The sequence below is a fragment of the Kryptolebias marmoratus genome, linkage group LG2 (assembly GCF_001649575.2).
Source record: "Kryptolebias marmoratus isolate JLee-2015 linkage group LG2, ASM164957v2, whole genome shotgun sequence".
Lineage (NCBI taxonomy): Eukaryota > Metazoa > Chordata > Actinopteri > Cyprinodontiformes > Rivulidae > Kryptolebias > Kryptolebias marmoratus.
In genome coordinates, this window is record NC_051431.1 from 126,654 (window position 1) to 127,557 (window position 904).

The 904-nt window shown below is 51.2% G+C and overlaps 1 protein-coding gene and 1 long non-coding RNA gene across 2 annotated transcripts in view; one reads left to right on the forward strand and one right to left on the reverse strand.

The window, feature by feature from the left end:
* Positions 1-904, forward strand: part of LOC112450142 — a 2,883-nt gene continuing 1,979 nt past the window's right edge. Inside the window, exons 1-3 of the long non-coding RNA XR_005234037.1 lie at positions 1-95; positions 246-341; positions 490-609. This is a non-coding gene — a long non-coding RNA (uncharacterized LOC112450142). The remainder of the gene's footprint in view (positions 96-245; positions 342-489; positions 610-904) is intronic.
* Positions 30-904, reverse strand: part of mindy4b (MINDY family member 4B) — a 5,068-nt gene continuing 4,193 nt past the window's right edge. The window contains exons 5-8 of the mRNA XM_017405099.3: positions 577-742; positions 438-503; positions 254-324; positions 30-181 (exon numbers count right to left, since the gene is read on the reverse strand). Coding sequence (XP_017260588.2) covers positions 58-181; positions 254-324; positions 438-503; positions 577-742 — 427 coding nt within the window. The 3' untranslated portion in view covers positions 30-57. The remainder of the gene's footprint in view (positions 182-253; positions 325-437; positions 504-576; positions 743-904) is intronic.

The window sequence follows — 904 nt, forward strand, 5'->3', positions numbered from 1 at the left end:
GGAACTACTTCACTGTCACGCACCGGGAACCTTTTTACTGTCACACCGGGAACCTTTTTACTGGGACCCTGGGAACCAGCCGTGTCCTGACACAGGTGAGTCTCTTACCTGGTGACACACAAAGCTTTCCAGGCTCAGGTGCAGCAGGTGAGAGGTGGTGGAGTTCAGGTCCTCCCTGATCCTGTGGGAATTTGACTGGATTAATTTTGAGCTTTTATTGTGAAAGTGCTGCGTTTCCTGTGCAGTGTGTTACCTGTTGACGGTCCGGGAGCAGATGAGACTGTACAGAAACAGGATGACTCCATGACTCCCCTCTCCATTAAACTACAAACACATCGTGGGTACGGGTTTTTTATTGGTTCTGGTTCAGATCAGCTGACCCTCCAGGAGCAGCAGATCCAGATCAGTACCAGGTTCCGGGTTCTGGATTTACTCACACACTGAATGTGATCCAGGATGAACTTCATGACGTCCTCCTTCCTGTCAAAGGTGAACAGCTGCAGCTGAAACACACAAAGGAGAGGACTCGTATGGAGACAGAAGGACAAAGAGAGTCCAAAGAGGACAGAGCAGTACCTTCTCTGTGAAGTTGTCCAGCTTGTAGTCCAGGTGAGGCTTGATACAGTCGTCCTCGGTTACCAAGGTAACAGTGGCCCTCTCCTCCTGACCAGCCAACCAGAGGCTGTCAGACAGAGCAGCTGCCAGAGCTGTCTCCTGGTCCCTCTGTCCCACGTCCCCGAGGCTGGAGTAAGACACCAGTCAGGACAGAAAACGTTATTGTCCAACAGATCTGGATTCTATGCCCAACAGATCCCTGTCCTGTCCTACAGTCTCTAACAGATCCCTGTCCTGTCCTACAGTCTCTAACAGATCCCTGTCCTGTCCTTCAGTCTCTAACAGATCC